The sequence below is a fragment of the Lethenteron reissneri genome, chromosome 55 (genome assembly GCF_015708825.2).
Source record: "Lethenteron reissneri isolate LAM-NWPU_2019-01 chromosome 55, ASM1570882v1, whole genome shotgun sequence".
NCBI classification, from domain to species: domain Eukaryota; kingdom Metazoa; phylum Chordata; class Hyperoartia; order Petromyzontiformes; family Petromyzontidae; genus Lethenteron; species Lethenteron reissneri.
In genome coordinates this window covers 4285335-4308324 of record NC_083833.1, presented here as the reverse complement: position 1 = coordinate 4308324, position 22990 = coordinate 4285335, and the positions used below count along the sequence as shown (strand labels likewise).

General features: G+C 45.1%; 1 protein-coding gene across 2 annotated transcripts in view; it reads left to right on the top strand.

Moving 5' to 3' along the window:
• LOC133356647 (sodium- and chloride-dependent creatine transporter 1-like) overlaps positions 1-17300 on the top strand; it is a 54693-nt gene extending 37393 nt beyond the window's left edge. For both annotated transcript variants that reach the window (XM_061574277.1, XM_061574276.1), the window contains 5 exons: positions 635-772; positions 3650-3752; positions 6146-6246; positions 7954-8124; positions 9733-17300. In XM_061574277.1, the coding sequence (XP_061430261.1) occupies positions 635-772; positions 3650-3752; positions 6146-6246; positions 7954-8124; positions 9733-9882 (663 nt within the window). In that variant the 3' untranslated portion in view covers positions 9883-17300. The remainder of the gene's footprint in view (positions 1-634; positions 773-3649; positions 3753-6145; positions 6247-7953; positions 8125-9732) is intronic.
• The last annotated feature ends 5690 nt before the right edge of the window (positions 17301-22990 follow it).

Sequence of the window (22990 nt, the reverse complement as noted above, 5' to 3'; positions counted from 1 at the left end):
AAAAAAAAAACTCCCGTTCAGCACTCAGTGGCGGTGACGTCACCACACCATCCCAGACGTGCCCGCCTGCAGTATTGTTGCGGTTATTTATCCATCCTGAAATAGCCCGCTCACAGTACTGCTGGCGGATAGGGCCTCCACTCGCGGGAACTCTTAGAGAGCCCCTCTAGAAGGGTGTTTTGGCCTACTCTTCCACGATATATGTACTGTACGTACGTTGAACTTCTTTCGCACCGCACGTGGCCAACCATGCTAATCGCAGGTGCGGGGGAGGTCAAATTAAGCACCGGTTCGTGACCATGCATCACCACCAACAGCCAATTACAACCAGCCAGGTGGCTCAGCGGTTAATCGGAAGGTTGCGAGTTCAAACGCTGGTTGGGCGTTGACTCTGCCCATCATGCCTTCGGGGGGAGGGGGGTCGATAAAATAATTCCAATTTGTGGGAAAGTTAACGGTGATTTTTTTTTTTTTTTTTTTTTTTGGGTAGACTCGCCCCTTGACATATTAATGTTCAAATTACACCAACTGGCTCAGGGGCTGTAAATGGGAGATCAGCACCGCCTCACTTGACTTTGACCGCGATGCTCACTGCCGTGTCTCGTGTGCGTGCATGTGGTTGTTGTGTTTGCAGTTTGTAGGAGTGGAGGGCTTCGTGACGGGAATTTCGGACCTGTTCCCAGCCCGGCTGAGTAATGGCTACTGCCGTGAGATCTTTGTGGCCATCTACAGCATGATCTCCTCCCTTTTCGCCTTTTCCATGATCACCGACGTAAGACTTACGCTGCCAGATGACACTACTTGGCTCGGCTAGCATTATCGGTTGTTCAGCCAGACAAAGACAAAGATCCGGCATACTGTATAGCCTTAACAGACTGTTGGGGCAAGTGCTGTTAGCGAGCACCTATGGCACACGAGGGGGTGGGTGGTCAGCACCACGATAGGCCGCCTTTGTATCCCGAGTGGTGATGTTTGCTCACCGCACCAGGTACTCATTTGAGGCCGAGTCGACCTAGGGGAGGCCCAGGACCGGTTCAGATAATCGTCACTGGTGTTGGCCGTAAGCGGGATTCGAACTCGGGTTGCCAGGTTCGTAGTGCAGCGCGCTAACCGCTAACACCACCGCCAGTACTCACGGAGTCACGGCCATCCGGTGCCATTTACGGGGATTACCAAAAGCGAACACGAAAGATAAAAATTTGAAAAACCTTTCTCAAGAGTAGGCATCCATGTACCCGTACAGCCCGTTTGTCAATCCACTACTGGACGAGGGAAGACATCCCTCCCCATTCCGTGCAGACAGTGAATGTTATTTCACCATACTTCACCACGCTGGTGATTGCAGGTTGGTAAAGGTGAGGGCAGTCCAGAACAACAATTGATTCTGCTGTGATGCCCTCTTAACTGCCCACAAGACCCGTTTTATGTGCTTGGTGGTTGCCCATCTAAGCAATATCCTTGCTTAGTTTCTGAGTTGAGCTTGATTGAGGCTGTTTGTGGGCTGGGAGAGGCATCGAGTGGTAATCATTTTAAACTCTATTCCCCGCCCTTTCAAGTGGTAAGAGTTTCATTCAAGGGCGGTTCGTGGTTGCAGAGATATAGCGATTTAAAATCGGGTCCATCGTTTTGAAACACCCTGTATTTAATTGCCTCGGCCATTTTGTATTATTTGGCCACCCGGGGTACCGCCATAAGGATTATTTAGTCTAATAATCGGTGAAATCACGCTGCGGGTTGTGTGCACGTGCGCAAGGTCATCGGCCTTACACAAGCAAATATAAGCACTGGGGGTTAAGGACAAAGTTGGCTGGGCATCGTGGGGGTAACACCGCCAGCGAGCCTGCCGTACGGACTTCTATCCGAACTCGATGAGGCACACCAGCACTCCCAGCTGTTTGGGGCGCTAATAGCAAGTGTTAGTGCACAAGCGACCACGTTTCTACGTTTCTCAGAATATTTATTTTATAGTGGAGGAATCCGGGGAGCTGTTAAGTGCTTTTTTACAGATGTCCGTTTCTGAGAGGCTGAAAGTTAATACTTAAAAAATGAAACTTGTAACGGTGCACAGTTTTCCCTCAGATTAAGCGATAAGGCAGCCCAGAACCGACACGGACGCTTTCCCCCAAAGCTCTTTGGCCAACTAAGTAGGGATGTTTGGCTGAACAACTCCATTTGTGAGTGACTGCAATGTCTTCCTGCGTATACAGCGAGTGACCTCCGTTCCTTAAGAATCCCCCCCCCACCACCATTGGAACCTCATTTGGCAGTAAAAAAATATTATAATTGTTTTTTTACCCTTCTATCTGGCAACAAAACTGACACCTTTTTTACAAGGAGTCATGGTTGCATAGACCACAATACCTGCAGCCATAATGCAAACAAAAACATAACTCTGATAATATATGCACTGTCCTTGAAGTTGATTGGTCCACACCCGAGACAGCTTTCCTTAGAACCCCCCCACCACTTAATTAGCCCCGCCTACTCTACCTAACCCCGCCCACCACTCAGACAGCCCCGCCCACTACCCAGGTAGCTCCGCCCACTACTAAAGTAGCTCCACCCACCCAGGTAGCTCCGCCCACTACTCATGTAGCTCCGCCCACTACTAAAGTAGCTCCACCCACCACTCAGGTAGCTCCGCCCACTACTCAGGTAGCTCCGCCCACTACCCAGGTAGCTCCGCCCACCACTCAGGTAGCTCCGCCCACTACTCAGGTAGCTCCGCCCACTACTCAGGTAGCTCCGCCCACCACTCAAGTAGCTCCACCCACCACTCAGGTAGCTCCACCCACTACTCAGGTAGCTCCGCCCAATACTAAAGTAGCTCCGCCCACCACACAGGTAGCTCCGCCCACTACCCAGGTAGCTCCGCCCACTACTAAAGTAGCTCCGCCCACCACACAGGTAGCTCCGCCCACTACCCAGGTAGCTCCACCCACTACTCAGGTAGCTCCGCCCACCACTCAGGTAGCTCCACCCACCACTCAGGTAGCTCCACCCACTACTCAGGTAGCTCCGCCCAATACTACCCACCACACAGGTAGCTCCGCCCACTACCCAGGTAGCTCCGCCCACTACTAAAGTAGCTCCGCCCACCACACAGGTAGCTCCGCCCACTACCCAGGTAGCTCCGCCCATTACCAAAGTAGCTCCGCCCAATACCCAGGTAACTCCGCCCACTACCTATATAGCGCCACCCACTACTCAGATATCTCCGCCCTTTGCCAAAATCATGAGTTGAGCTTGATTGAGGCCAGACAATGTTTTGTTGAACCAAAATCTTGAACTTCACAAATGTTTTTAGGGTGGACACCAAAACTGTCCCAGTCAACCGAGGAACCTCAACTGCTCCGCAGCCAGGATTTACTTTCTCACTCGATATTTTCCGGAACACCGCTCACTGGGTTGGCTTGGAGTAAGTAGTATCGGCGTAAGGCACTACCACTTGAGTACAAGGTGCGCCTCTCCACAACAATCCATTATTATTGTAACCTATATTCACATCATCCCGTGAACAGGTTTAGGGCAAATTAAGGTTGTGTCAAAGTAATTCCCGGAACAGCATTCTGGACCATTCCGGCTGAGATTAATCACTGGCTGCAGGTCATCGCCACCTTCACCGCGACCCTCTCCGTGTGTGCGGCAGGGAGGGATGTACGTGTTTCAGCTGTTCGACTACTACTCGGCGAGTGGGATGACCCTGCTGTGGCAGGTTGGCTGGGAGTGCATTGTGGTGGCATGGGTCTACGGTAAGCACTCGCGACGCCTATGTCCAGCAGGCAAACCCCGTTTGAGTCTCGGAGAGCGACCGCAGTCGATGGGAAGGTCGCGTGTGGGTACGACAACGTGGAAGAGGTTGGCCAATTAACCAATAGAAGGGGCTCTTTGTAGAATTCCCGATAGTGGAGGTTCTTCCACCGGCAGTCGCGTGAGCAAGCTATTTATGGGCTGCACCTTTACCCATGTTTTACATTCAGATAAAAGAGAGAACATTGCCTCTTTGGAGCATCGTGAAGGCAGAGAAGTTTTTTTTGATCGTAAAAAAAGAGAAAGAGTGGTGGCTAGTCACGATGGGCCAGTAGTGCCAGGCCCCAATCGTGGGGAGGTGAAAATCCCCAAAAAAACTTCACAATACTTAACCTCATAATAATTAATAATAAAAGTTTTGGGTATTCTTGGTTCTTTCGGTAAAGTCACGTAGAAGGGAAATAAAAAAATGATAAAAAATAAAACAATATAATTCTCACGACGTTTCGATTGCAACACAAGCAATCGTCATCAGGTGTGAAAACCACAGCAAGAGAATTTGAAAAAAGTGGCGGTGGAATTTTAAATCGAAAAATAAAATGTTTTTGGGTTAGATCGCGTAAATATAAATGTTTCGTTAACCCACCACCACCCCGTCACATGAGGCTATTCACATATACAAACACAGAGACAATTTCAACCGAGAAGATAGATTCTGGCTTAGCCATCATTGGAAAGATTTGATTAACCATTTCGGGTCTTAATTGATCGTGTTCACGCTTACGGTGACTTTCAGACCGTATTCCATTCTCTTCTTCTCCCCCCTCCTCTTTTCCGAACATAGATGGACTCGTCCATCTGACCAACTGCCAAATCGCTGTCCGTGGTACTGACGTTAAGAAAAAAACTGCCACTTTTTAAAAAATGTATTGCTGTGGATTTCACACCTGATGATGATTGCTTGTGTTGCAGTCGAAACGTCGTGAGAATTTCTATTGTTTTATATTTTTATTATTTTATTATTTCCCTTCTACGTGACTTTACCGAAAGAACCAAGAATATAAATGTATCGTTAATACTTACTTGCTTACAATGTAGCTTTTAAACCAGGGGTGGTGCAGGAGGTGAGAGCGGTGAGTCCGCGCGTGGCTCGCCCCCATTATTTTATTTACCACTTCCATCCGCGCCTCTTTCCCGCACTTGTCTCAGTCACAATTTAGGTGAGCCCACAAGCTGCTAACCCCTAGCCAACATGAGTCAAAAACAATCGTCGCTGGAGAGCTTCTTTGAAAAGGGGGAAAGACCCAATGATGAACCCCCGCCCCCCGTCCGTGAAAAAATTGTCTTCCACGAAACCGGTCCCTGGTGCCAAAAAGGTTGGGGATCGCTGTAAATATAAACTTCACATACCCCCTCCTTCTGCTTGCTCCACTTCCCTCCTCCCTCCCTCCCTCGGGTTTCCATGTCATCATCATCAGACACGCGTGGGTCTGAGACGCAGGTCAGTTGCGCCAATCGGCGTCCACGTTTCACCGCATTGTGGAAGGCCTCCTCCCTGTCCCGCTGAGCGATATATTTTACCCACCGGCCACCACTGCCACTGCTGTCCCCTGGATGTTGTTTGTCACCACCTTTGCGCTGTGAGCAAGGATCGCGCGTGGCTCAGCGGTAGAGCAGGCGACCACGCAATGGGAAGGTTATGCGAGTTCAAATCCTGTTACGCGGTTGTGATGCCCATTGCATTGACCCCATTATGTGTGTACGTGTGTTGAACTTCATTTGCACCGTACGTAGCCAACCGTGCCTATCGGAGGTGCGGGGGAAAGGACAACGAACTAAAAACAAAGAGGAGTTATAAATAAATGAGTTTTTTTCTATTTCGATTTAAACTTGCCATAGCTCCAAGGGCTGTCTAATATCGGAAGGAAGAGCGTTCCAGACGACCACGGAAGCGCATCTGAAAGCGCCGCGCGATGCAAGTGACCAACTTTGTTCCCTCTGGCGTCGATTAAAAAAGACTGCCTGCTTGTGGAGAAGTCAACAGTGGTTTGTCGTACAGAGAGACTCAGGATTGTGAAAAAATAAGAATAGGGTTTATCCTTTCTGGCAATAAAACAGCAGGTGTTAAGATGTTCAAACACCAAATAGAAACATTTTGCAAAGAATCAAGTTTGCATTAACCACACACACAGTACTTGTGGTGAACACGCAAACGAACATGCAACAAACGTGCTTTGTTTGCATGTTCACCACAAGTACGTGTGTTTAATTTATATATGCTAATTTGTGCAGGAAGTTAATTCTACGTTTGTCGATAATAACGATCTGTTTGTTCCTCTGTCCTCACTTCACCACCACGCACCCTGACACTGCGTGCCCGGGTCTCGCTGTGCAGGCAGTGACCGCTTCATGAATGACATCGCCCGAATGATCGGGTACCACCCGGTGCCTTGGATGAAGTGGTGTTGGTGTTATTTGACGCCCTGCATCTGCGTGGTGAGCACCGCACGCACACAGGTACACCAAAGGAAAGTTAGATCTTAAGTCTTGCTTCGATGTCAGGACTTTTCCCGTAAAGATTCAGCATGGGATGCTGAAACGCAAAAACTTAACACTGCGCTTGCAAACCAGAGTAAGGATTTGTCACTGATAAAAGTTGCGGTCTTGTTAAAGGTGACTGACTAGTGACTGACCAAGTCACCATTATGTTAACTCCCTCGCCTGGTACACAGGAAGGTCGTCATGGGTTCACACTCGACCGTGATGCCTGTGTATTTGGAGTTTGCATGTCTCTCTCCCTCCGGCCTCGTGTATAGTTCTCCGGGTCCTCCGGTTTTTCCCCTCCACATTTAGAAACAAGCATTTAGAGTATTTGGATGCTATAAATTCCCACATGATAAGCCACTTCGTTGAGCTATCATTTGTGACCAGGTCGCTTCTGAAAAAGAGCCACATAAGCTCTGTGGGCCTTACCTGGTAAAATAAAAAGTTTAGTTAGTTTAGTTTAATAAAACAGGAGGTACAGAACAGTGCCTCCAGGCAAAAATACATGGTTTTCAACACTTTATTGCATTTATTTTAACCGTTCTGACTCTGTGCCTGGTGGATTATGGCTCAGGAATTTACCAAATAAAACGTCAAACCAGTCTTGATAGCTACCAGGACATACGTGATACAATTCTCAGTGCTGACGATGCTGTGTTTGTGTTTCTATGAGCCCATTGCCTTGCAGGACGAATGATCGTAACCCTCATCTCAATCCACTTTAAGGCTCTAATTGTGAGCATAACCTGGCCCATGGGGAAGGTTCGCAGCCTGCAATCCCAGTAAACGTGGCAACGTCGGCCCAACGTTGACCCAACGTTGGCCCAATATTCCGTGTTTACTGGATTGTTGTCCCGAGAGCTGCAGTGAGGTCTACTCGCATGTTTTACCGCCACACGCGGTGCACTTATGTATGTTGAACTTCTTTCGCACCGTACGTAGCCAACCATGCTAATCGGAGGTGCTCGTGAAGGACAACAAACTAGACGCAAATATCAGTTCTAAAGAAATTAATTCTAGATTTGAAGCTTTCGTGACTGCAAGGATTCATATTCTTAGGTTTTTTCGGTAAAGTCACGTAGGTAATTTTTTTTAAAATTTCAATTAATAAAAGTAAAATAAAAAGTAAAAATAAAATAAAAATCACGACGTTTCAGAGGCAACACAAGCCCCCGTCTTCAGGTGGAACCGTCACAGCACGATAGCTGTATCAAGTAAGAGAAATTCCAAGAAAACAGTCCTTGTATATATACTGGTTGAGGGTGGGAGGAGCCAAGGTAGGCCCTGGATATTATTATTGTGAGGTTCGGTGCGGCTGAAGCACGCTGTTAGGAATGAGCCTTTGTTGTGTAGACTGGTTGAAAAGGGTTGCTAAGGTGAGGCTGATGTAAAGGTGCGTGTAAATGGGACTGAGCCTTTTGTTATGTAGAGGTGGTGAGGCTAAAGAAATTAGTTTTCAGTCTAGATTTAAAAGTTGCACAGCTCCAGTGGCTTTCTAATATCGGAAGTAAGAGCATTTCAGATAGCCACAGAAGCGCATCTGAAAACGCGTGATGCTCTGACTGCCTTTGTTCGATGCCAGCCAAAAGCTGCTGCTGCCGCTGCAAGGATGACCGCAGTTCACGTGATGGTTTATACTCCCCTCTACCCACGCCGCAGGGTATCTTCCTCTTCAACCTGCTGAACTACAAGCGGCTGACGTACAACAAGACGTACGTGTACCCGTGGTGGGGCGACGCGCTCGGCTGGGCCATGGCGCTCACGTCGATGCTCTGCATCCCCGCGGTCGCGCTCTGCCGACTGGCGTATGCCAAGGGCTCACTGCGGGAGGTGAGTTCATGTTCAGTATGGTGGCCAGCTAATCCCCCCCACCAACCCCCCTCTAGAATCAAAATATATATATATATTTTTTTTCGGAATTAGAATATTTATTTATACTGCAGGAATCCGATGAGCTATTAAGCTTGATTTGAAGCTTTCGTGACTGCAGGAATCCATACTCTTTGGTTCTTTCGGTAAAGTCACGTAGGTAGAAAAAATAATAGATCACGACGTTTCGATCACAACACAAGCTTCTGAAGACGATTGCTTGTGTTGCGATCGAAACGTCGTGATCTATTATTTTTTTCTACCTACGTGACTTTACCGAAAGAACCAAGGAGTATAGCTATTAAGCTGTTTCACAGATGTCCCAATCAAGGTCACTGGTTCATGTACCCCCCCCCCCCACCTCCGTGTCCCCTACCCCAGGTTACTAAAGCCACAATGCACACGGTGTTAGGAAGGCATTTGTTTCGTGTTGGGTATTGCGAGTTTTATTTGGTTTAACAAGGTGAGGACGCAAGAGACCGGGACACGTCTCATCTGCAAGAGCGACATAGGACCACCAAACCTACAATGTTTAGCATGTATTTAGTGTGTTTTTAGCGTGTTTTAGTGTGTTTTTAGCGTGTTTTGTCGCAGCAAAGTGCAGCTTAGCGCTCCCCGAGCACATTTGAAACTTCTCTGCAGAACTTCGCTGCCGTACGCACGCCTGTGTAAGTCATAGTTTAACACGTAGGCTTTCGCGACCAATATCATCCATAACACAGGTTTATTTGGGGGTTACGCGATCTAACCCAAAAAAAACTTTTATGGGCAAGTCACAGACCTTGTCAAGTCGACGGAAAACCTCCCGCGGAACTTTAGTGGTGCTCTTTGCGTGTTTTTTTCGTGCAGGCAGCCAATCTTAAGCATCATCACCCTCGATGATTTTCGTCCACCCCAGCGGTCATCGTCGACTGAAATGATAAGAGCGCCACTAACGTCGGCGAATATTTTCAGCCACTAATTTCGTTGGACGGGGATTAACACCGCGCGGGTTAAATAAACTCCGTTGCTGTGTGCGATGCCGCAGTGTCTCCGACTTTGACCGCTGCGGGCTTTCGCGTGATGAATGGCCGGCACAGTGTTGGTCCCCGCACGTGTTGTGCATTCTAAACTTGTCCCTACCGCAAGGAGTCGTGTCCTACGATCGCCTGCAGCTTTCTCCTCTCTCCCTCCCTCCCTCCCTGTGCGTGTCGAGACCGTGCCCATTATGAAACAATGCTTGGGCTTTGTTACAGAGCAGAACAAAATGCCTTGTGTACTAGTAATAGCAAAAAGTGCAATTGAACAAAAACTGAAAAGAGTGCAGAGAAGCATGGAGAAATGCACGCTTGAAATGATCACATTGTCAGCTCAGTGATCTGACCTCTGAGCCACGCGGACATACATGTCATAAATCCTAACAACTGTTTTCTGTTTTCCATTGTTCTCTGACCTTCCCCTCCTCTTTGTCACCGATCTCACTGTCACTCACCTCTATGCCGCACCACTCGCCTCTACGCCCAACCACTCACCTCTACTCCTTGCCACACCTCACCACCCACGTCCACTCACGTCCACTCACCGCCACAGCGATGGAACCACCTGACCACTCCGGTGTGGAGCGCGCACCACCTGTCCCCGGACGGGGCGACCACGCGGGCCGTGTCACTGGAAGGCGAGCTGGCCATGCTCCCCAACCTCCCCGCTGCCAAGGGAATCAAGCTGGAGACCATCCTGTGATCGAAAGGGGCGCCAGGGCCACACGGGGACTGCCGACTCCAGCCGAGTGATCGTCAGAGCCGGCGCTGGTAGCCGTCGTGACTCATCGCCACCTTCCCCGCCACCCCCTGACTGCGGTGCCGGCCATCGCAAGCTGGAGACCATCGTGTGATCGAAGGGGCACCGGAGTCACGCGGGAACCACCGACTGCAGCTGAGTGATCGCCATGGCCGGTGCCGGTAGCCGTTGTGGCTCTCGGGGCAAGGCGCCATGCTCGCCACCTACCGCACCCACCCCGCTTGCTGCGGTGCCGGCACCGCCAGACCAAAAGTTTGAGCCACCAATCGACCACTGCTTGCAACGTTTTTTTCCGACAGCAAGAGATGCACCACGTTCGGCAGGGGGAACCGACCCCCCCCCCCACCCTCCGCTCCCTTGCCACGGTGCTGGCGATCGCCTACCGCCGCAGGAAGCTGCTGTCGAACGGTGCCAAATCAAATCGTAAAGACGCCTTTATTTTGGTGAAAAACGTTTCCCGAATTCGTTTGTAGGTTGCTCATTTTTTTTTCGTCTCGAATTTCTCACCTGTGGAGATATATTAGGGATGAGTTTCGGATTTCAACATTTCATATTTTTGTTCTAATGACAGTATCGGATCTCTTTACGATTTAAATGATTGCATTACGGAAAAGTTTAACGTGTTTTTGTGCTGACAAAAGTGATGTCACACAATGGCCATGTGACACCGCTTTTGGTGGGACAAGCGCAGACATGATGTCATGCTTTTGGATCAGTTCAGTACTAAATATTTTTTTCCAATCACCAGACATTTGGTATCTAGACCCGATTTAATTGAAAAATTGGGATCCTACCCCGAATTAATAGCAAAATAGAAAATCTAAAACTGTCCAAAAGGGTTGCTGCAATCTAATTTTTCACGATGCAATATTACGTTTCACAATTAATTGCATTTCAAATAGGTACATCATTTTGTGTACTTAGCATACGAGCAAAGGTGACTTTCAAAGTCTTTAAACTGCAGTTCACTCAACTAAATACTGCCACGAGGCTTACTAATAATCGATGTCGGTTACACAAAAGTAATTAAGTGAACAACGAATAGGATTACATTGTATGATTACCATGCTGTCAATTACTCCCACAAAACATTGTGCAAAGCGATAACTGCATGGATCGTAGCTATTTATTGATAACTGCAAGTGAGTTTTGTAATTTAGGAAACATGGTGTCAAGGAAAATAACATCTTGAAAAAAACACATATGAGAAAAACAATCATCATCCAATCTGACGATTTTTTGTTGTTGCAAATCTGAACGATACAACGATCGTGGATCATAGATCGTACGATGCATCATAGTCGTATCTCCATATCGTGGCAAACTCTATCTAGCTGCCACGCTGAGCCGTTGTGGGACAGTGCCAAACCGATTGTAAAGATAACCTGTTTTGTGTAATGTGTTAAGCACGGCTTGCTCACGAAGCTATTACATTTGTCTTGTCCTGAAATGCTAGAAGATAAAGGTGCAGCCCTGCAATTGCCTTGCTCACGCCGCTTGCTGGCGGAAGGGACCCTTCACTTGAGGGAGCTCGAGACAAAGCCCCTCCAGACTCGAGATCAGTGTTCTTCACACATTTTCAGGGGGGGGGGGGGGTCACTTTCGCCGATAAGACATCAGTGTGAGGCCGCCACACATTTGAAACCATTGGGAGTTTGACAGCAGCACGATGATGATGGGGTGGTGTTTTCACTCTTTGTGAATTGTCGGGGTGCCGCACGTCAAGGGCTGCCCTAAAGGCCACCAGAGGCTGCCAGTAGCTCGCACGCCTTGCATTGCAAAACGCTGCTCTGAATGTATTTTGTTCGACTCTTTCCACATCGGCCAGACGTATTGAATGAGGTGGGAGGACCCACACTTTTACCCCACCACATGCATGGCGGTCGCTCGGAAGACAATTATGTGGTGCACCCCCAACTTTTACTTAATAATACGCGGGGGAAAAGTGCGTCTCATGATCCGGAGAATTCACTAACGGATTGGGTCTCCAATTGTGTTTATGACTGGGCCTCAATCCAGTGTGAGAAAGATGAGAATGCATTTGTTTAAATACACATCAAATTTGCAGAGATCGTAGCTGCGAACATGATAATTAGGCCCTAAATGTATAACATACCACACAGTCCAGACAAGCGTCCTTGTGTAAATAACAATAATTATAATAACGACTCATTTACCCAGGAAAGCCACACTTAAGTCTGAAAAATAGTTTTTCAGGAGAGTCCTGTTACATTGATTGGCTGTTTGGCCAACAGTAATTACTGTACATGTTGGGTCCAGATGTCTTGTGACCCCCCCCCCCCCCCCACCATTTAATTATTAAAATTTTTTTTTTTAAAGGAAGGTTTTATTTAAAACAGAAATGAATATGCAAAGGAACAAAAATGTTTAGGGGACAATTAATTGGCTTGTACTTTGTACGTTATAAAGCTATGGAGATCACAGGGAGGAAACCTTCCTTCTTACTGTGAGGTGCCTGATATCCTCGATATGTGTACTATATAGGTAAAGGTGCAGCACTGTAACTTATTGTTCAATGGCACTGCTGGCAGATGAGCCTCAACTAAAGGCACAACTTCTAGAGTTCCACTTTGAGATGGCATTTGGCCTACACTTCCATACTGGCTATACGTCTCCTCAAAAGAGGATAATATTATACAACATAGCTTTAACTAGACATGCCACTGTGGGTGAAAACACAACAACGTAATGTATACATTGATACGAGGGCTTACTCTTCACTGAAAAATAATGCAAACATTTGCTCTGCGCACACTTTAAATATGCTGTATAAAACTCTGAAGCTGCTCATTGTGTTAATATATGTATTATATGCAAACTGTGTGCAGAAAAGGTATACTTTTGCAGTGTTAGGAGGCTGTGTAATTATGAATTAAAAACGAATGCAGTGTTTGCAAATGCGCAAAGTAATTCTAGTCTCGCTTATTTTTAAAATAACTGTGCAACCAATATTTAGTGGAAATGTGTTCATAGGTTCCACTGACACTGAGACCTCCTTTACCAGTGGCAAAATATAGTAATAGGTTTTTACCCTTTCAACTGGTACAAAACTGACACCTTTTGGCGTCATCTGGTCCAACACCAATGGAGACTAGGCTCTAAGAAAAGCTGTCTCGGGTGTGGACCAATCAACTTCAAGGACAGTGCATATCATTATCATCATCAGAGTTGTTTCTTTTTGTTTGCATTTTGACTGCTTGTGTTGTGGTTATTGCAAACATGACCCCTTGTATAAAGGTGTCAGTTTTGTACCAGTTGAAAGGGTAAAAACCTATTACTATAGGTTCCACTAACTTATCACTGGGTTTCCAGTTAGAAGTAACAGGATTTACCCCACTGGCATGAAATTAACGACTTATCCTTGTTTCCCTTTGCGATATCCCAAATGCATTTACCTCTCTTTAAATGATAAGAATAATACCCAGCCCATCAACCCTCTGGAGTGGATTAAATCAGTACAACCTTGTGGGGTGGTCAAAGAGTGGTTGCCCTCTATATATAGAGCATCCCCTGCCATATAAATGTTTAATTTCCACCACTGGCACTGAGTGGATTATATTTTGTTAAATGAGGTTCTGTATATATCTTTTTTTAATTTGTTCCGTAGATTCTAGACCCATCTAACTCAAACGAACAGTGCCTATCGAAGCAAAGGAACTGCAGCACAGTGTCGCATATCTGACCGTCGCATATCCCGCACCTCCGATTAGCACGGTTGGCTACGTACGGTGCGAAAGAAGTTCAACATACGTACGTACATCAGGCCCAACCAATTAACTGCCGCCACCCTTGTGGTAGTCGTGCACTGTGTAACTGTCATTTTCTAAAGACGTTCACAAGTCCGGCCATTTCACAGATGCGATAAACGGGTTGTTGACCTAACGTTCCTTCACTTTACTTCTAGAGCAGTGGTTCTCAAAGCGCGGTCACAGGTAACCACCGGTGGTCCGCGGAGGGCCTCCAGAGGGTCTGCAGGACTGTGATGCAAATGCAGCTTGATCCAGACAAAAATGAGAACGACTATTATACCTTTCGTTCCAGACATTGATTTCTATTTTACTCGTGATATTTAATGAAAACAATTAAACTTGGTAATCTACCCTGATTAAACTAACCTAACCCTAAAATCTCAATGCCATCATATATAAAAAAAAATCTGATATCTGCGTTAAAAAAAAGTTTTTTATGTTCCGGTAATATGAATCATTTTGTATTGTTGGTATTTAGAGAGAGAAGTGAATGCGTTCTCACGAGGGGTGGTGGGGCTGGTTGGTCCGTGGAAATTTTTGCATCGGCTGATTGGTCCACAGCCCAACAAAGTTTGTGAAACACCACTGTAAAGCACAGTCAATGATTCTCCCAACTTTAAAGCAGCTTCCGCTACACATTTTCGTCCAGTAACTCAACGTAGCTGCCATTTCCCGCCCCGACTGGACATCTGTGAAAATGAAAATCCCGATTCAGATTTTCTCCAGACGTCAATGTATTCGACCTCAGTTTAACACGTCGGCTTTCGCGACCAGTATTATTTACATATCCACCAGGAAACCTCAGCCCCCCAACGAGCCAGATATGCGATGTTGTGCTGTATTTGGAAACCCAGTGTCTTATATAACATATCCACATTCCACGAGCATCCTACGGGAGAGAGCTTACTAGTGCTGTACGGCAGTGTTTATTTTCATGTTGTATAGTGGCCTGCACTATATTTTAATAATACAGTGGCTTGTGTGACGTAGCCGTAAACAATGCACGTGAAAATATTCACTTTTACAAGAGATTTTAATTATTTTTTTAAATATTATATCGGAAATCTAGATTGCTTTTGGTCAAGGTACAGACCTGCAATTGCTTGCTCATGCTACTGCGGGCGTAAGGCCTCCCACCAAAGGGAGCCCTAGGGAGTCCCTTTGGCCTACTCTTCCACGCTGGCAATCCGTCTGTAAAATAGGGATATACAATAATGCATAGCAAGTTGACATAATTAATGTTATTTAAGAGGAATATTTCTCTACGCTGTGACAATGAATGGTCAGTAATGGTCGTGAACTTTTTTTTATTCCGATAAAAAATAATCGTTGAGATTAATTACAATTTGGTGTTTTGTTTTTCCTTTTTTAATTTCGTTTATATAAAGTTCCAAAATGTTAAGTCATTTGCACGTGGTGCTTCAAAGTAACACCACTCTTGGCAGTCATCCTCTTATCTGCAAACCCCTCCCAGTAAGTCGAATGTATTTTGTTTAACCGGGTGAGAACTCAAGAGACCAGGATAGTCTCATTTGCAAGAGTGGCCTGGAATATGACATTAAATTCCATTATAATGCATTTAAGCATACAGCATATAACAAAATAATCATTTTTCGATTTAAAGCTTTCGTGACATCTGAGATGGGAGGGTAAAGCTGCGGTAGCTTCTGCAATGCGCCGGTCAGCGCAGTAGTAACTGCATGGGGTTGACACTGTGAAACAGGAATGTGTGCATGTGTGAGGTTCTAATGCACAGGCTTCCGTGGTTATGCTGTAAAAATGTCTTCAAATAAAAAATCTAACTTTACTTATATAGCAGAATTTGTGCAAAGAATGCGATACAAAGGGCTTTACAGGACAAAATAAAAGCGACTTACACAATGTAAACAACAATAAGAATGATACATAAAAAAATTACGTAACAATAAACTAAAAGTATAATAAAAAGCATCATAAACAAAAAGCATCCTAATGAAAAGCCATTTAAAAAAGGGACGTCTTAAGATTTCGTTTAAATTACATTCACTGATTCTGATGCCCTCAGATCCTCAGGCCGGCTCTTCCAAAGGCGAGGACAATCGAAGCTGCAGGCTGCCTCCCCATATGTTTTGGTCCGGGTCTTCGGCACAACCAAGGGCTTCCACGTGTCAGGCAGCAGCTCACCACCCCGCCCACACACGGAGCGAAAAGGTCGCACAATTGAAGCCGAACACGACGCGGTACAACCCCCTAGAACGCGTCGGAGAGCGATACCGTGCGTGGGAGCGATATTGTCCTGCGAACGGTTTGAGGCACGTTACGTAGAGTACACCTTGGTATTAAAAGCACTTTATCTGAAAGGAACGTTCCTTTCTCGTTCGCAGAGCCATATTTACGATGGTTATGTCGTTAGTGGCAAGCAGCTAATGCTGCCGGGATGAGCACACACACAAAGTGTTTAAGGAAAAAATCTAAAAGAATGGTCTGATGAAATATGCAAAGCTTATTATACTAAAGTTGAATTATAATTACTTTATTTCATAACATAATCACACTTTACAGTGAGTACGAAAGCTGTTGGGCCATAGCACCTAAAGTGGCTACATATTGGCAATACCAATTTCTTTCTATGCCCGATATGAAAGTGAATTGCAGCAGTGTCATCTGTGGTTAACGACTATTTAAAAAAATAACAGCTATGTTTAATGACCTCCAGTGGTATCAATATCTAGTCCGAGCCCATTTTCTGTAACAAAATTGGCCAAACCTGCAGACTCTTACAAGCCGTATGACAAAGCGTTCATATGGCCACGTCGGGGAGTTTGTGGGGCCCGGTTCGCTCGCTCTGCTTCGCTGCGGACTTTTAAATTGAAGAAAAATAAACCAATCTTCTTCGGGAGCGTCCTGGGAGTAGTCGTGTGTGGTTCCACTGCCAGCAGCGGTGAGTGCCCAGAGGGCTGCTGCCACTTCCGCAGGATCTTTTCCGATTCAGATGCAGTCGAATCGAAAAACACTCGAGATTAACCGCTTCGTTCGTCATCTGCTGCCCGGGAACTACAGGTGGCTCACAAAGTCGTGGTTAGGCCGCCCCTTGGTTATACGTCCACTATAATAACGGTCGTGATTGTGTCCACATTTGATTTACGGGATTTATTCTTTGTGTCTACCGTGATGCCCCCAGCATCGATGTAACGTACGGCAAATGAGCGTGTGCCATCATTATTACTGACACCAAAATGCTCTTCTGTGAACTTGATTTGGAGCTTTCGTGACTGCAGGAATTACTCTTTGGTTATTTCGGTAAAGTCACGTAGAAAGAAAAAATAAATTAAATAATAGCATACGACGTTTCGATTGCAACACAAGCAATCGTCATCAGGTACAAATGAAAGAGAAAACAAAGCTAGTAAATTTCGATTGATGATTGCTTGTTTCGCAAACGAAACGTCGTGAGAATTTTATTGTTCTATTTTTATTATTTTATTATTTCCCTTCTACGTAACTTTACCGAAAGAACCAAAAATATGAAAGCTCGTAAACTTAGAAATATAATGACATACAACACAGAGAGTCGGCTAACATAACAGTCAACACCCCACCTAGTTCTTTGGAAGAACGTAATCAACCAGGTCGGTAGGGTATTGACTGTTGTGTTAGCAGACTCTCTGTGTTGTATTGCATTATATTTCTAAGTTTGCTAGGTTTGTTTTCTCTTTCATTTGTTCCTGATGATGATTGCTTGTGTTGCAATCTAAGCGTCGTATGCTATTATTTAATTCATGTTTTCTTTCCACGTGACTTTACCGAAAGAACCAGAGGAGTTCTTCTATAGTTGATGTTTGGGGTTCAGGCACGTGCGTCATTAAGAACCTTCATCACCCAACAGCGCCAAATGTAAATGTCACGTGTACGAGCGTTTAATGTGCCAACAATTACTGTTTACCATTAGTATAGTTTCAGCTCACTGCTAAGTTGAAGACTCATTTTTGGGTGTTTATTTGGCTGGGTCGGATGGTGGAGGGTCGACACACATTTGGCCCAGATCATTACGTGGCCTAACCCCAAAGATCGATTATGGATCACACATATTGGCCGCGGAAAACTACGTGTTAACTTCAACACGGTATTGAATTAAATGGTTATGGCTGCTTTAGAAGTGTATGCATTGACGACAGTGGTGGTGAAATGCACTAAGCTGTATCACGTGTCTAACACATGTATATAAAACTCGCCTTTTGCCCGTCCAAGGACAGGTGTATTGCAGTAAATCTGAAACTTGCAAGCGAAAAGCAGACCGCGACATGATATTAATTGCATCAAATTCGTGTGCAATTTGTAAGGGCGCGGTGACACGGACCTATTTCATTTTAAGGTTATAATCCCTTGTTCATTATGACGTCCTTTTTACTTTGATGTCTCAACAGCGTTACAGAGACCACGTGACGTGAGGGTTCTGCCTTTGTAGTGAGGGTTGTAAGTTGACTCTGAGGAGGGGGGAGGAGGCGCCACGTCCCCCCCATGTGGAGTGACGTCAGCTGCTAATTATTATGAATGGGGGGGGAGGGGGGTCCATTTGGAGGACGTCACCTGTTCATGATTATTAATGAGGGGGGCTGGTCGATGTGGAATGACGTCACGAGCGTTAAGGACAGACATTCCTGGGTGATTATAGGAGGGATGTCCGCCTATTGAAAGCATCTTATAGAATGTTACAGTTGATCGTAACACTTTATCAGTTATTATGCAGCTGTACAGATCGAGTTCTTCCACACTAATATACACTATTGAAGTATTTAATGGAAATGCATTGTTTTTAATTTAGCATGCGAAAATGTTTTTACCGCAGACGATTAGTTCAAAATATTATAATCTTTGGATTTGCTTTGTTTTGAAATTGTATGCAAGATATATATTTTTCCCAGGTAGATAATTTGGTAGATTTGATGTTTTGTGAATTAAAACCATGTTTATAACAGGTGTAAATCATGTCACTTAGAAATCATGTTTCAAAAATGTTAAATAGGATCGTATGCAGTTTTAAAAGCTTAATATTTTTTTTAAATGTCAAGAACACAACGTTCTTTGAAAAGTTGACAATAAAGGCAGCAACATTTAAAATTACACGTTTTATTTATCCTTAAGTTATCAGGCTATAATGTATTTAAAAGTCTGAAGGAAGACTTTGCTAATTTTTTTGTAGATGATTATAACGTTATCCCCCATCTTCAAGCAATATCCGATTAAAAGCAAATTACAAGATATTATTTAAAGTTGTGGCTTCGCAATTCTTGATGACGTAAATATGCATATGCAGATGTATTTGCGCGATACACCCTGACGATCTACGTGTGTGGAGATATGCACGTGTGTACTTTATTTTAATATCTTACATTTTCACAGTTGATGGCTTGATGTGTGTTATGTGCTTGCAGTGTCCGAATTGTGCGTTGGGAAATTGAAGTACATGTGTATGAACAGCGAAAGCGATGACTGACTTGGATTATAATGGATATACTGGTTGGAACCTCCTGGTTACACCAGCCCACAGGGGATTATTGTGTCCGTCCGTCGTGCAGGGAGGGGCTGGGTGGGGAGGAAGGGGCTGGGTGGGGGGAGGGTGGGGAAGGGCTGGGTGGGGCTGGGTGGGAAGGGGAGGGGAGGGTGAGGAGGGAGGGGCTGGGTGGGGAGGGGCTGGTCACCCCGTGGCGCCCTTATAAAACTCAACGTTTAACCTACTCACGCCGGCTTGTGCCCGCCCTCACAGTCGGGCATATTTGCGGAATACACCACGGCGCCGTTGACCCTGACCATTGACCGAGCAACCCAACGTTCCTACCAGCTCCCTCCGCAGGAATGTGTTAGTCGTACGTGGGGCCCCTTGGAGGGCAATGTACCTTCTCCCACGATTTGAATAAACCAGGTCCTCAAGGGTAATGAGTTAATGGTCTTAACCCAGTCACCAATGACTGCACACACAAAAAACCATCATGCTAAATTTTGTTCTGCACTTTAAATTTGGCTACGTTTCAGCTTCGAGAATTATAATGATCAGTTTAACTTATTCAGAGCGAGTGGTAAGTTCTGCCCTCTACCGCGTGTGGACCAGAGGGGAGCTAACTCTGTGAGACCCGCTTCCGTGGTCTCTTCTCTAACACGAAGTGTTGCACCGTTCTGTGAGCGATCCGATTGGATACTTCGCCCGATGACATGCTGATTACACTAAAAAATGTTTTCCGTAACATTGACAAGAATTATGGGAGATAAATCCCTGCCCCAAAAATAACTTTGTCCCGCTCCCCAATTTGGCCACAGCATGCATCATTTCTCTGTTCCGAGACAACGTATTTCTTCGGCAAGGCGACATTTTAACTGCAGAAACGTGTAATAAGTCACTGGGAGCCTGGACTTTTGCATGCGCGTATGAGACTCTATCAGAGGCATTCGGTTTAAAACGTAACAGTCCTCTGTGCTCGTACATTTTTAGCACCTATCTGCAACTTTGCAGTCTGGGAAGCATCCCTCATTGCCCACCGCTAAGACCATGGCGTGAAGTGGCAGTGTCTGTTGTGAAATGCATGCACTGAAATTATCAAGAGTTGAGAGTGGTATTTAAACAGCAATGACGACCGCCAGTCACTGAAACCTGCTATGTGATGAAATACTGATGACCAGGGGTTCAGTCAATGGGTGTTAGGGGTATCATGACACCCCCGCCCAAACATTTTTAGATTCGGCTCACACATTTTGTATAAAAATCAGAGTATATTTGAGTCCGCATTCGTCTACCTTAAACATCTTTAAACACACACCGTAGCTCGCGAACCGTAAGACTTTGAACCGAGTCACTAGCCAATAGGTTGAATAGATTTTATGTAATCAGTTTAACACGTAAGCTATCGCAACCGATATTATCCATGAGGTTTTTTTATGGATTAGATCGCGTAAATATAAATGTGTCGTTAAGTTCGCCACCACCCGACACAGCCAATTAGCAAGTTTTGTCACGTAAGCAAAATATGCCAAACCTTACTAATTGGCTTGTGTCGGGTGGTGGCGGGTTTAACAACACATTTATATTTACGTGATATAAACGCCCCCTCCCCCACCCAAAAAAAACCCCTTATGGAATCAATATAATTTTTGTACAGTATGAACGCCTTTTTATCCGTGAAAAAGTTGGGAGCAAACTGCGTGGATCCAAATCTGTAATATCGCCAATAACCACCGGGGGATCCATTCGCTGGTGGGACCTTCATAAAGTGTGTCTGTGCCCCCTGCCGATGATGCGTATGTCCGTCAACAACTGTTGTGAAACCTTGACTTAAAGCTTTCGTGGCTGCACGAATTCATATTCTTTGGGTCTTTCGGTAAAGTCACGTAGATAGGTTCAAATAAAAGAACAATGTATTCTTTTTTGTTATTTTCTTTGAACCTATCTACGTGACTTTACCGAAAGACCCAAAGAATATGTTGTGAGGCCATCGCACCTTTTCGGACATTTCGCCGGTCGCTTTGGTGCGCACTGTGCATTACATGTCGGTCAAAACAATTGGGGGTCACTGCGAGAAAGGTGTGGAACTAATCGACGGCTATTTCCATGAGGTTAGTACAAAGCGGCTGCCCAGTTTTGCTGAGATAGCGGTTAACCGGAAGAGTTTGCCGAATATACTGAATGCTAATCCTACAATATCTTATCCACAGATAAAATGGACGTAAAACATTTCACCTTTTAATTCACCCTTACGTCTGTGACACCAAATGGGTAAAATATGCACTGAATTTATATACATTTCGTAGAAAAATACCATCACCTGAAGCAAGAACATCAATGGAGAATATTGTAGTACTGTTATATTTACCAATTGTAATTCTGAATTATTGGGTTTACATTGAGCTTCTGCCATGGCAGAAAGTGGCAATGAATACCATAAAACCCTGCATTACAAAGGACGTTTTCTCTGGGATACAACTGCATTCACATTCCAGAGAGAATTCACCTTTTGAAAAAACCGCAGCCAGTAAATTCCACACCTACTCCAGTGATTACCAAAGTAGATCCATGGGTCACTGTTCATTGACCACGCAGTGAAAATTATGGGTTGTGAAGAAAAAAAAAATCTGCAACAGTTCCACAAGCCACCTCACGCAGCCTTGAGGATAACCCACCAGTGGTTTACGGATCAAAGCCTGTGAACCACTGCTCTAATCCATAATGTCCAAGCCTACTCTTAAATACTGTACTTTTTCAACTAAAATCAGCGTTGGTTATATGGTACAATGGTCAAAGTGCAGCATATGAGGAATTGATTTAATTGACCTGTTTTAGTCAATGGTGCACAATACCAACATGTTTTCTGGAGGTGTGTGCAAAAACATTCAGGGATCGTCACAAAGTTGTTGATGAAATCGAATCTTGCGATCACTTCTGCTCGACCTCACAGCTGTTACATATTCTTGGTTCTTTTGGTAAAGTCACGTAAAAGAAAAATAATAAAAATATAAAACAATAACATTCTCACGACGTTTCGACTGCAACACAAGCAATCATCATTAGGTGTGAAATCCACATAGATGGACTCGTCCATCTGACCAACTGCCATATCGCTGTCCGTGGTGCTGACGTTAAGAAAAAAACGCCACTTTTTTCAAATTTTCTTGCTGTGGATTTCACACCTGATGATGATTGCTTGTGTTGCAGTCGAAACGTCGTGATAATTTTTATTATTTTATATTTTTATTATTTCCCTTCTACGTGACTTTACCGAAAGAACCAATAATATGAATCCCTGCAGTCATAAAAGCTTTAAATCAGCTGTTGCATAGTTAAAATGTCTGATTTTCAACCCTCATGACCACCTTTAGGTCTTCCCCTTGTTCCAGTTGACAGTGTTTCGGGGACAACTCTTACAGGCTCATCACCACCACCACGTGGCTTTGTCTTCCTTTTGTTACAGTTGTCACGTCTGCCATAGGCCACTCTTTGTCATCACCACCATCACCTTCCTAACTTTGTCTTTCCCTTAGTCACCGAATTATTGGTGCTACTCCGGTGTCGATTTTGGTATCCTGCTCTCCTGCATCCTGCGTCCCACCAATCTCAACCCAAAACCATCATTCTGAAAGGTGTTACAATTTTAAGATTTCTATTCTACTACAGCTAGCTTACGTAAATCAGAGAATATTTTTAACATGACCTCCCACTAAGTAGGATACATGATTGTCTTGTGCTATGTAGTCATGTGATTACACGTTTTAAAAGTCTTCACTGTAAGACCTCATGGAATAAAACGCTTCAAAGTAGG